The sequence below is a fragment of the Euprymna scolopes genome, chromosome 35 (assembly GCF_053919585.1).
Source record: "Euprymna scolopes isolate OS-2025 chromosome 35, ASM5391958v1, whole genome shotgun sequence".
Classification (NCBI taxonomy): Eukaryota; Metazoa; Mollusca; class Cephalopoda; order Sepiida; family Sepiolidae; genus Euprymna; species Euprymna scolopes.
The window spans coordinates 59299180-59311679 of NC_136516.1; the positions used below are offsets into that span (position 1 = coordinate 59299180).

General features: G+C 34.2%; 1 protein-coding gene across 1 annotated transcript; it reads right to left on the minus strand.

Moving 5' to 3' along the window:
- Positions 1–1547: 1547 nt before the first annotated feature.
- Positions 1548–11467, minus strand: LOC145259617 (uncharacterized). Its single transcript, XM_080117275.1, has 2 exons — positions 10412–11467; positions 1548–3445 (listed from the first exon to the last, which is right to left on the minus strand). Exons 1-2 carry the CDS (start codon positions 10800–10802, stop codon positions 2472–2474), a joined length of 1365 nt encoding a protein of 454 aa, XP_079973401.1. The 5' UTR covers positions 10803–11467; the 3' UTR covers positions 1548–2471.
- Between the last annotated feature and the right edge of the window lie 1033 nt (positions 11468–12500).

The window sequence follows — 12500 nt, forward strand, 5'->3', positions numbered from 1 at the left end:
ATATGCATTTATATCATATTGTTTAGATGTATGACCGTCGAGGACAACCTGGATTTTTCTCTTACCTAAGAAAAATTTAATTATGTTAAGTATGATGATACAGACTGTAGTACGACACCTCAGGAGATTCGTTAATTAATGCCACGCCTAACGACACAGTGTTACCTAGTGCTACAACCTTCGCCGAATCTGGCAGGCACATAAAGCGTCCATTCCGTTTTGCTGCATGCACCCAGTGAAATACTTGCAAGTCATGTCTGCCATTCTTATCTATCACGAAATGTTTTAAGCATTTTATAAAGACTGGAGTTGGGCGAATGCAGGCGCATGGGTACTCCGTCGTTTTTGACAAAGACATGTGTCTATATGAGAATATCTTGAGAAAGGTGAATCGTAGTTTTCTGAGACCTTGGTTCGACGTGATCTCGACAAGCGATACGGCATTAAACATTAGTAACAAAATACAGTACAGTATATAATACAAATGTATATAATCAAATAACATTATAAATATCACCGTAAGGCGGGACAAATTCCGTAACCAGTGGTAGGAAAAACATCGTTTTCCATATCGTAACCTGAAAAAACGTATCCTAGGGCTCTACTCTAATCGTTATTAAGTTGACATATTTTTTATCATAACTATAAAAATGATTACAAGCTTTTTATTGTGTTAAATGTTGAACGGTGTGCATTTTTAGCAGATACTGAGATAGCTCCATGGCCCAACAGAACATATGACACTGGTTAGTTTCTGATTAAACTGTCATGTTAAGGCACCAAATTAATAGACAGCAAATAAAGATATTAGGCAAGTCTAATATAAAACTGAAGTTTATTAACTGTTTCCAAATGTTGCCAAACACACGGACAATCTGCACAGGTGCGGTCATATAGAGGACGCTCGGTCTCCCTGCGGTGCCGACGTGCAAAATATTCACACACATACTCACAAACTGTCCCCCAAGTGAGGCATGCTCTGATGCGGACCTGAGGAATATCTCGGACACTGCCAGACAATGGGCATCGAGGTGGATTGAAACGCTATGAAATTCAATATAATTATGAAAGTAAATGTAACTAATATATATATATATATATATATATATATATATATATATATATAAATAAAATTGTGTATTATTTGGATTCTTCGGACTACTGTTCTCATCTTAAAGTGTCATTTTCGTAACGTTTCAGTCGATGTAACCTCGGATCTTTTTAGGTGTATCTTGTCAAACTCAGGAATGTTAATTTAGACGGAAATTTCAAATGGAACCTTTATTTATTTCACGCGGGTAGCATGGTCTTGTTCCATCAGCCATGACTGAACAGAGGTCCTAAGTAATTAGCGATTGTATTTTTCGGTAGCACACACTGAGAATCAATTGTGAAAGTGATAATCTCAGTGTGGGGAACTGAAAAATACAATCGCTAATTACTTAGGACCTCTGTTTAGTCATGGCTGATGGAACAAGAGCATGCTACCCCGTGAAGTAAAAAGTTCCATTTGAAATTTCGTCTAAATTTCCGAGTTCGACAGAAACATTCCCAAGTTCGACAAGATACACCTGAAGAAGGTCGGAGGTTACATCGACCGAAACGTTGTGAAAATGACAATAAAGATGAGAACAGTAGTTCAAAGAATCCAAATAATACACAACTTTTCCGTTTTGAATTTTTATTTTTAATTAATGTTGAATAAGTTTCAGTACAAATAAATCACCGTGTTATTTATTTTTCTCTTTTTTAATGCAATTTTAAAGTTTTCTAATGCTTTTCTGATGGATTAATTATCGACAGTCTGACTGTTTGACAGATCTTGCTTGCTAGGATCTCAGCGATGAGTCATTTTTCAGCTCACGGGCCTTAATGACATATTACGAAGGCTACGGCGCTACCAACACTATGGGTTGAACGTTAATTGTAAGTGTTGAACAAAGGTGGCTAGGACAACCTGGGACAATTCTGTGGGCACCACAATCACCAAACTCCTGACTTTTTCTTGTCGTGTGTACTGAAAGACCTTGTGAATTCTTGAAATCCAGAAACGGTTCCTGATTTTAAACAAATAATCTCTGAAAACATTTAAAGATATGTGGAAATATTTAAAAGCTTCGTAGAAAAGTTGGTTCAACAATGCATCGAGCATAAGAAGGAGAATTTTGAACGTGTTCAATCAATTTTTTATCATACTTAATACATTTTGCAAAACTTCTGCAAATTTGTTTCATTAGTCTCTTGCGTTTATTAAAGGTTTAAAGTTAGCTTTTTTTTGTTATGAAGCACCTCAGGGTGAATAGTATGGCTAACACTGATTAAATGTGTTTTAAGAGAGAAAAAGAAAGAGGAAAATAGAGATAAAGGGAGAGAGGGGTAACAAGAGAGAGAGAGAGAGAGAGAGAGAGAGAGAGAGAGAGAGAGAGAGAGAGAGAGAGAGAGAGAGTATCAAAATGTCAGTAGGTTTCTCCTCATCGGCAACCGCATTCTTCCGCTATGACGTCCTGGTGTTTACGAACGACAATTTCGCCCAGTTCAAAATACATCATACTGATTGGTTTTAGTTTTGTAGGAACACAGCAAGGCATTGGAGTAATGTCTGGTCGTTTTAACTTCATAAGACTTCGTAACATAGCATGGTTAGATGAGTTGTGTTTCGCTTCCATGTGAAATGCACAGCTTCCTGAACATAAATAAGCATTAAAACTTTTCGGGGCCACAATCCATTTACCCCAGCCAATGACGTCAAAATCAATGGTGTAATCATAACGTCCGCAAGGAATCTCATCCGATTTATTTTTCTTCCTTTTCATTTGTTTATCTTTTTCACTCAATTTTCTATTCTTTTTGTTTCTATTTTGTCGCGGGCGCCGTTGGCGTTGTGAGTCGTCCCCTAGGGAATGTCGCCGTTGCCGATGATCATTAATAGCAGGAGATGAATCGGAAGTGAACCGCTGGTACATGTCATGAAAAAAGTGGGTATTACGTGAATAAAGAACCAACAAACCGTTGCCAGGACTAGCACAGCTGCTTTGATCGGATTCATTATCTGTGTTATCTTCATCCTCGTTGTTTTCATCCCCATCACGGGAGCGTTCTTTAATAATAATGACTAAATTTCCTCGATTCTCATTTAGATAAGAAGATACTGTTTCAGTAACATCGAACACATCGTACACGCCATCTTGAACGGGTTGATATTTTCTGGTCAACTTGTAAATGCGGACGCCGGCCTTTTTAACGACCACAGCCCAAGAGCGGCGACCAGGCATGCTACGAGTAGGTGACGGAGCATTGCTTAATAGTGGGGACGTCTTTGCACGAGAGTTAAAGTTGAGCACTCTGAATTCTACCACATGAGTCTGTTCGTGTTCTGGGAGCATAGGGATCATAAATTCGTAGAAAAGTCGATTTCGACGATGATGTCTCGATAAAGATGAAGGAACTGTAAATTGAAAAGAAAACAGAATTGAATACACGCACTTTATATTAGTGTTACTCAAAATTGAAAAAAAAAAAAAAAAAAAAAACTGTTACAATGAACGATTATATTTTTATGACAATTTTTTCGTGTTTGAATGAGAGTCGAAGAAGAAAACACCTGATTTGATTCTGAATAACTCAACTGGAATTAGCAGATTTAAGCGTCAATGTTTCAATAACGATTTAAAATGACATATCTTTCATATTGGGGTGACACGCAGCGAGGAAATCTTGAGTGAATTATCAAAACAACAACTTTGAAAAATCATTTTCATAATTTCACAGGCCAGATTATGCAAAGCAATTGACTAAATTGTGTTTGGAATTTACTGAAGATTACAGTGTAAACCTGCTTCGTACTTGATTGGAAGGTTTGATGACATTTTAGAGTCGTTATCAAAATTTGCCGAATAGAAAAAAAAAAGTGGAAAGAAACATTCAAAAAGGAGAAAATAATAATTTGGATCTATATGTTACACGTGGATTGCCTTTCGTTCACACGTATATCGATGATTTATTAGTGGCAAGCTCGTCCACAGAGGAGCATATTCAACACCTCAACGAATTATTTCACAGATTATTGGAATACGGCGTGATTATCAACTCTAACTTAGTTCTGTGTTTCGTCATTATCTTTTCTTGGTCATATTATTGACAAGGCCAGCATGCGTCCCCTGCTTAAAAAGGTTCAATCTATCGTCTATTACTCTGTGCCCACTTGTCATCGTAAATTACGGGAATTTCTTGGTTTAATTAACTTTTACAGACGATTTCTACCTCTCTGTGCCGAATTGGCACAGCCCTCAACCAATCTTCTTCGGAATAGAATAAAAAAAAAAGGATGAAGGGATTACTTCAAGCGAACATGAACTGCACTCTTTCTCAGTTTAAAAAAAAGAGCTTAGCAAACGCTACATTGTGTTTTTCCCCCAAGACAGACGCACCGCTTGCGTTATTCGTAGATGCTTCCAATGGGGACATCAGAGGAATGTTAAAACAACACGTTGATGTTTGTTGGCAACCATTATCCTTCTTTTTTAGAAGATTTCAAGATGCTGAAGGAAAATATAGTACTTTCGGAAGGAAATTGCTCGCTGCTTATTCCGAGGTAAAACATTTCCGATTTATGTTGAAAGGCTCAATCTTCACTATGTTTTACACAAACCAATGTCGTATGCTTTATCCGCTAAGCCCGGCAAACATTCGCCTAGAGAAGCTCATCACTTAGATTACATTTCACAATTTACTTTGGACATTGAAGATATCAAAGACACTGAAAATACGGCCGCTGACACACGCATATGCACGTCAATGCCATTCAGCTTGTTCATGATATGGATCTCCATAAAATCGTTAAGGATCAAGAGAACGACGAAGAATTAAACAACTTACGACGATCACCCACTTGCAACTTTCAACAAGTTCACTCAAACGATTTTATTTGGTGCGACATTTCGATTGGATACGAACGTCTATACGCACCTCTCCAACACAGACGAGCAGTTTTTTTCGAGGCTACACAATTTATCACACCCAGGCGTCCGAGCAACACAGAAATTGTTTACGTCACGTTTCATATGATCCACTATTAATAAGGACGTACGCGACTTGTCACGGAGTTGTATCCTTTGTCAGAAATTTAAACATATTAAGAGCCCACTAGTGAAGTTCCCTGTTCCTGAGGCTCGATTTAAACATGTTCACATCGACATAGCGAGTCCTTTAACACCTTCAGTTCACGTGCGTCAACAGATTCTCTAGATGGCTTGAGACCTTACCCATCACTGACATCTCTGCTGAGACTGTTGCCAACATACTCGTTTCACAGTGGATATCAAGATTCGATGTGCCGGAAATTATTAACACCGACATAGGTAAATAGTTCGATTCCTATCTTTTCCCTGAACCTTCACGTTTACTTGGATGCAAGCATATATGGATCACGCCTTATCACCTGTCCTCGAACTGTTTGGTTGAACGCTTCCATCGCCAACTGAAAGCTTCTTTAAAAGCATATTTCGATCCTAATAATTGGATGGAATTCCTTTCTCTCGTACTCCTCGCTATCAGATCTACCATTGGACACTGAGCTTACAGCTGCCGTGTATGGAGCACCACTGATCTTACCAGGATAAATGCTTGCATTGGTCACCATTAAAAGTACACTAGATCAAATTAGCTATACGTATCACTTGTCGAGAACACGTCGAACCAAGGTCTCAGAAAACTACGATTCACCTTTCTCAAGATATTCTCATATAGACACATGTCTTTGTCAGAAACGACGGAGTACCCATGCGCCTGCATTCGCCCAACTCCAGTCTTTATAAAATGCTTAAAACATTTCGTGATAGATAAGAATGGCAGACATGACTCGATCAGTGTTGATCGACTGAAGAAAGCATTTTTCGATGATACAGACTGTAGTACGACACCTCAGGAGATTCGTTAATTAATGCCACGCCTAACGACACAGTGTTACCTAGTGCTACAACCTTCGCCGAATCCGACAGGCACATAAAGCGTCCATTCCGTTTTGCTACATGCACCCAGTGAAATACTTGTAATATTTTTATTATTTCTTTTTAGATCGACTTTTCATCTAGGGACCGTTACATACTGCCGGAACAAATCTTCAGCAGAACGCGTAAGCAGACAACGTTGCAATTTGACCACCTGCACACATGGAACAAAGGAACTATGTTACATTTCCACACGTAGTGGTACAGCAAACAGGCTGGAACGTTCGAGAACATCACTATATAAGGATTTGCAGCGAAAATCAAATCGGTTTATTCCAATTTTTCTTTTGTCTTCCCCAAGACTGGATGCCAGGATAACTCTGCTTCATGGAGGCGTTAAAATCCACCGTCATGAATTTGTGCGCCACGCTCATGAACCTTTATTCTTAACATGGAAAATTACCACATTGAATGAGAATTAATTCGTCTTTTAAACAATGTTATTTCGAACTACTGTTTTCTTTTGTGATGAACACACACACGCATTTCGCTCACATGCTTTAATGACTGTTTTTCACTCAAAAAATAATCACATTCATTTCAAGCCACATGTGACACTCTTCAGTAATTTTAAATTCCATGCTTTTCTAATGAAATCCTCATTTAGCTAATCCTGCATAATGAACACTCGTTACACGAAAACACTTACGTTTGAACAATTTGAATTAATATTCCTAACATGTCAAGAAATGTTGTTTATCCCATAATACAGCGATTTCGAGTTCTTTGTCAAATGTCGTTATTTTCCGGAGTTATTCATATTTTTATTATGTGATCATGTGATCTGGTAAAATCTTTCTTTTAATCGGTGATCTCGTTAGATTTACCTTTAACGGTCCCACGGATACCTACTTAGACTTCAAGAGATTCTTGCATCTGGAACCTCTGCCCTAAAAATTGATAGACCCTGATTATGAATTGGATAACACCAACCCACACCCTTACAAATTAGTGACTACCGGCCAGAGCTACTATAAGTGGTGACCATCTCCCCTACCGAGAGTTCCTATAAGCCGATGCTCAAAAATATATAAACATTTCGACTCTTCCTTTTACTTAAAAATTCACCAAAAATCAGGAAATTAACCAATTTCAATGAAATTCTTAATATTGATCAAATAATGATCACAGAATATAATTATTTTTATTTGAATCTTAGGGGAAATGTATTATTTTGTTTAGACAAAAAACACCTTTACTAAAGTTATGGTTTTCAGTAGTAAAAAAAAATAATTTTTTTTCTTTTTTATGAAAATAAAGCATCGCAAATTGTAATAATAAAAAAGAAAAATTAAGTTTTTACAGGAACATTACGAAAAAGTCCCTAAAATCCGTATTAATGAATTCGATATAACTCTAAGAAAAATTAATTTCTCGAATTACCGATATTATCGTTGAATTAAGCATTGTGTATTTAATATTTTCACACAAAAAAATTATAATTGCAAAAAATATTTCTACTTTTTTGTTTTTAGATTACATGTCTCACGAAATTTAAATTTTTATATGTAAGATTCTAATATTTTCCTTGGTTGAATGAACGTGTAACTTTCAGCGTAACAATTTTTATATAATCTATATAAAATCTTTTTTATTTAAAAGCAGGAATACAGAAAAAGAATTAAATTTAAAAATGGTAAAAATAATAGAATCGTTCACGATAGGAATGTACAAATGCACGGCTGGGGGGAAAAAGAAAAAAGAAAACTAGTACTCCCTACCTTCCTCCAACTACGTGACGTCATTTTCAGACAGCCTTTTGACTTTCTGACATTTTGATATGCCAGCTTTCAAAACTACGTCCTCTATCTTTTTTCCGCCATTATTGGCCATACCTAATATTTAGTTAAACGATATTTTTCATAGTTATACATTTAAGAATTATATATACATACACACATATATACGCCCCCATACACACATATATATATACAGCCACTCACATATGTGTGCGTGTGTGTCATTTATACGAATTGTATTTCCATCCTACGAATAAAAAAATTCAATTTCTTATATTTTAATGTCAAATCATATTTTGTAATTGTTTATTTAAAATGCACTAAATCAAGTTTCACAAAGTACATAATGTTTATAGGTGTTTCAATAGATTTATTCACGTTTGGTAGAACGTAGAAAAATAATCGGCCATTTTCAAAAAAAATTATGCATCTCATCTGAAGTTTACTTAAAGAAAAATTAATATTTGATCAAGAGAGAATAGATATGTGAAAACGTTACGGACCACCAAACGAATGTGAAGAACGCATGCTCCCGTGACGTCAGATTTGTATTAACTATACAAACTATGGAAAAACAGAAGAGACTCAAATGATATTTTAAAACCTTTGTTTAACTTCTTCAAGCTGCAATTACTAATTAATATTTGTAATTATTTTATTAGGTTTTAAGATTTACAGTTTAATGGTTAATAATATTTTAAACACTTGCATATTAAATATGAAATACGGTTTTACGAATGTTCATTTTGTTACTTACGGCTTTTTTTGTTTGGTAAAAAGAGATAAATTAGATATCATAGGGAGTTCAGAAAATGTTTAATTTTTGTGCAATAATATTTTAATCGGTTTTAATCTGGTGATAAAATAGCTGGCAAGAGTCATGTTTACATTAGAATTTAATATTAAAAAAATTTAAACACAATTAATTAAAAATCTATGTTGTAACAGAACATTTGGAAATAATGGAATTTTAATCGTTTTAATCTTTTAAAAATTAATTAATTTTTACAATGTTTCTTTTTCTTGGCAATTCAACTGATAATAGTATATATTAATTAGGAAAAAAAAAACGCTAATTTAAAAGAAACCATAATAATATAAAATGTATATCAATTTTTTAATTGCAACTTCAAGGTAATTTTTTATTCAATACGTGTATTTAAATTTAAAAAAATAAATATTTTTTTTACTTATTTGAACTCTTATGTTTCATAATAAACAGAAATTTCGATAAATTTAAATATATTTTGTTCAAATTTCGAAAAAATAAATATGGGAGAGGCTAAAAAAAATATTTCCCCTCATATATTTTACGGAAACTGCATTTTATATGTAATTTCATTCTGAAATGGATAAGTATCGAAAATTTCACGAAATTCTGACCATTAGTTGATTTTTGCTAGATTTATTAAACACGGGTATGTTTTCACGTTCGGAATTCTTACTACATTGAAACGTTATTTTAAAGCGTCAATTATTAAACACGATTTCGTCTCGCAATTTCATTATTTTCGTACGATGAAAAAGTTTTTCAAAATTATTACTAGTTTATTTTGCCCTTCTTTTTTATATGGTACAAAAGTTATATTGAGAATATTAACTCATAATAAAGTTACATTGTGTTACATATAGGAGAGGGGGTAATTCTGTGGTGAATTTTGGAGGTGTCTAGAAACGTTGTTTAAAAAAAGAGCAAACTCAGGAAAAAAATTTTCCATCTCTTGCTTTTTGGGGGCTAATTAAGCTATTTTTTGTACCAACATGGTGTTTTTTTTTATAATTCAATATCTTAGGACTTTACTAATTATCTTTCAAATAGACACAGAAAACTAATATTTATCTTTCAATAGATTTTTACAACTTCAAAATTTAGCTGAATTTGTTCACAATAACCCTTTTCACGTGTACAAATATTTTTTCCTTTTAGAAATAGATTTTAGTCTTAAATCTTTCAAATACAATCAAAAAGTAGTCGGAAACTTACAAAAAAAATTATAATAAACCAGCTTTCAAAACTGTTCCCCTATTTTTTTCCGACATTTTGGCCTGTACATAAAATATATTTAAGCTTATTTTATGACTGGACCACGCAGGTGTTGGACTAAGGTGCTAATAGCGGAGGGGGGACAGAGATTGAGTTACGTGTACAAGCGGTACCCCCTATTAAAGAATTTTTTGGGGGGGGGTTTTGTCTTTTTCTTTTCAATTTTTTCAGCGTATTATCATAAAAGGGACACTAATGTACCAGATTATCAATGAAAAATGCAAAAAAAAAAAAAAAAAAAAAAAAATGAGAACATTTAAATATGTGTAAGAGGCAATCAATTTCTAATGCCATTTCTAGTAACTCGGTCATCCATTTTAGAACCACTCAATATTTTTAAGCCAAATTTCGATAATTTAAACTTTTTTTTTTTTTTTTTAAAAAAGCAGTTTGAACTTTCTTTTTCTTTTTTTTAAATTCCTCTCGGTGCACGCGATGGGGCCCCAACTAGAGCAAGCAATCATGAAATGAAAAATGAGCGATTTTTTCACCGATTTTGATGACAATAAAAATATGGAAGTGTGAAATATTCGTTGTGCAACGAAACGTCGATTGACTCTGCTAGTATATATATATATATTCAGAAGTGATAATTTTCAAAAGTATGATGCAATGGATCTTACCTTTAGCCGAGAAACTTCGCACCGTGTCCGAATGGTGAATCTGTGTCTGCGGCGACAATAGTTCCGATTTATTTTGCAGGATTTCCTCCCGCCGGAGACTACTGAACAAATCAATCATAAACTTCTTCGATGGTGTGATACCTTTCTTCGACGTGTGTCCCTCGCGTTGCAGTTCATCTAGTATCGCTTTGGTCATATCTTCTTCACCAGTATCAGCCACTGTCGAAGATGGAGTTTGAACGCTCTTATTTGCTCGAACGAGAATACGCGAAGATGACGCCATTAATCCAACTGGTTTATTTAAAACCGAAAACGTTAATAAACAGAATATCAAAGTAGATACCTCTAATTTTGAAGAATTATTAAATAATGTCTTAAAGTATAGCTTCATTATTCTCTCAATTACAATTTCTAAGAAACAAGGTGTGTCTGAATCGAAAAAATACGTTGATAAAGTGGTCTCTACCTAAAAACAAAAATGGTTTATATAACAATTCTTATAAATTGCAGAAATCCAAAAATGACTGAATTTCATACAAATGCCGTTTTTAAAAATTTTCTTTTAGTTGGTACCACGTAGAAAATTTTCAGTGAAAAATGTACTAACAAAAAAATGAAATAATTCTTGAAAAAAAGACATTTCAGATAAATTATTGAAAAGAATGATATTATTTACGTAAAATATATTTGAGTGCATTCATCGGTAAGTCTCTCGTTTCTGCTGTTGACGTGCAATTCCTTTCCCTTTTTATATGAGTGAAGTCGGCGTATTATCGTGGCCGTTAAAACACTTGTTTGTATTGTCAACAGCGATAATACACGAGAGGCGATTATCAGGCTAGACATTTTAAGTGAAACTAGTTTCAAGGGATTTATATTACTTTAGATAACGATAACGATTAGAATTCAACCATTACTTTTAGATGTGCTTCCGTTCACAAACAACGTAAAGTGCAGGTGGGTGAGCTGGAAATGAAAGTAAACTGAAATCGTCTAAAGTGAGTCGCCATACACAAAATTGGTGTGAAAATTTCTTTAAAATATTAATAAAATGAATGTAATAACATTTTATAACAACGCTTTACGAAATTATAATCATATAAGTTAAATATGAAAAAAACATAGTTAAACTTTATTTAAAATTATCATTATTTTCATGGCAAGTGCTAGTGCTCCACTGAACTCCAATCTATGGTTCTTCCTTGCCAAACTTTCACAAAAAACGCTCGGCTAGCTAAAACCACTATAAACGATTTCCCCCACTCTCCGACTGTATCTAAATCAAAATGCAAATTCCACGAACACATTTTCTTTCCTAGAACTGAACTGCGCGCTTGTGAAACAATGTTCCGCTAGCTTGCTTCCCTGTTAAATACAACATGGTAGCCTTTAAATCCAATGTAAACAATTGCGGAACCCATAAACAATAAAATTCCACACCATACACCATTAATGATTACTAAACGACCACCTTACATTCATTAACCCTTATCCTCGAGTGAACTTCGGACCTTCATAAGTGATGATTTACAAGTAAAAAAAAAAAAAATACAGGAAGTGCCCGGGAAACCGTAAGTTACTGATCGCAAGTTCGCAGCAAATGTCTTTTTAAAACGGACCCCCCACCCCACCCACATATATATATATATATATATATATATTATATATATATATATATATATATATATGTGGCCTAGTAAATTTACAGTCTTTTTAAAGATTATAATACTATTCTATGGTTAAAATTTTATGACAATTAGTAAAAAAAACAAACTATATTTTCAAACCAATAAAATATGCACAAATTTGCCTACATTTGTATGTATATAGTGTCCTGGCATGCAAGCTTCAGTTTTGCTGCTTTGGGATGAATTTTGCTTGGTTGTCTCCCCTGTGGTCTTACCAGGCCACTATTATATATATATATATATATATATATATATATATATATATATATATATATATATATATATATATATATATATATTTAGACAAATATTATTGAATAGCACGGAATTATTCTGCTTTACAATTTTCTTTTTTATCTTCTCCAATCTCCGAATAGTCCTTTTTGTGTTTTTCTCGAAAT